The 485-nt window shown below is 63.1% G+C and overlaps 1 protein-coding gene across 1 annotated transcript in view; it reads left to right on the forward strand.

Moving 5' to 3' along the window:
- The first annotated feature begins 139 nt into the window (after positions 1-139).
- Positions 140-485, forward strand: part of TMEM196 (transmembrane protein 196) — a 17881-nt gene continuing 17535 nt past the window's right edge. Inside the window, exon 1 of the mRNA XM_009638685.2 lies at positions 140-286. Coding sequence (XP_009636980.1) covers positions 140-286 — 147 coding nt within the window. The remainder of the gene's footprint in view (positions 287-485) is intronic.

Genomic DNA, 485 nt, shown 5'->3' on the forward strand with positions numbered 1-485 from the left:
GATGCGCCGCGCCGCTCCGCCCCGACTGCCGGCGAAGGAAGAAAAGTTTGGGGGCGACTTAGGGCCGCGGGAGCGCCGGCGGAGGAGGAGGATGCGCGGTTTCCCCGGCTGATCGGGAAGGAAGGATGACCGAGGGAGGATGTGCACCAGCAGCCAGATCATCGGGAGCCTCCTGGTGCTCTCCGTGCTGGAGATAGGGTTAGGGGTGTCCAGCGTGGCCGTGGGGGCGGTCAGTTTCAGCCTGGTCCTCACAGAGCATAAACCTCAGCTGGGAGACTCTTCTCCGGTATGGAGCGGGGTGTGTGTACGTTAGCCATTTCACTCTCTCTTTAACTCTTTATGGCGATGATCAGACCGTGCGAAGGCATCCCCCTCCCTTCCCTTCCTTCCCTTCCCTTCCGCGTGTGCATGCTGCGCCGAGAGCCTCGCCGGGGCCATTTCCGATGTGCATGGGGTACAGTCTGCATACTCGCGGGGCAAGGGGG

This window comes from Egretta garzetta, unplaced genomic scaffold, assembly GCF_000687185.1.
Source record: "Egretta garzetta isolate BGI_Z169 unplaced genomic scaffold, ASM68718v1 scaffold94, whole genome shotgun sequence".
Classification (NCBI taxonomy): domain Eukaryota; kingdom Metazoa; phylum Chordata; class Aves; order Pelecaniformes; family Ardeidae; genus Egretta; species Egretta garzetta.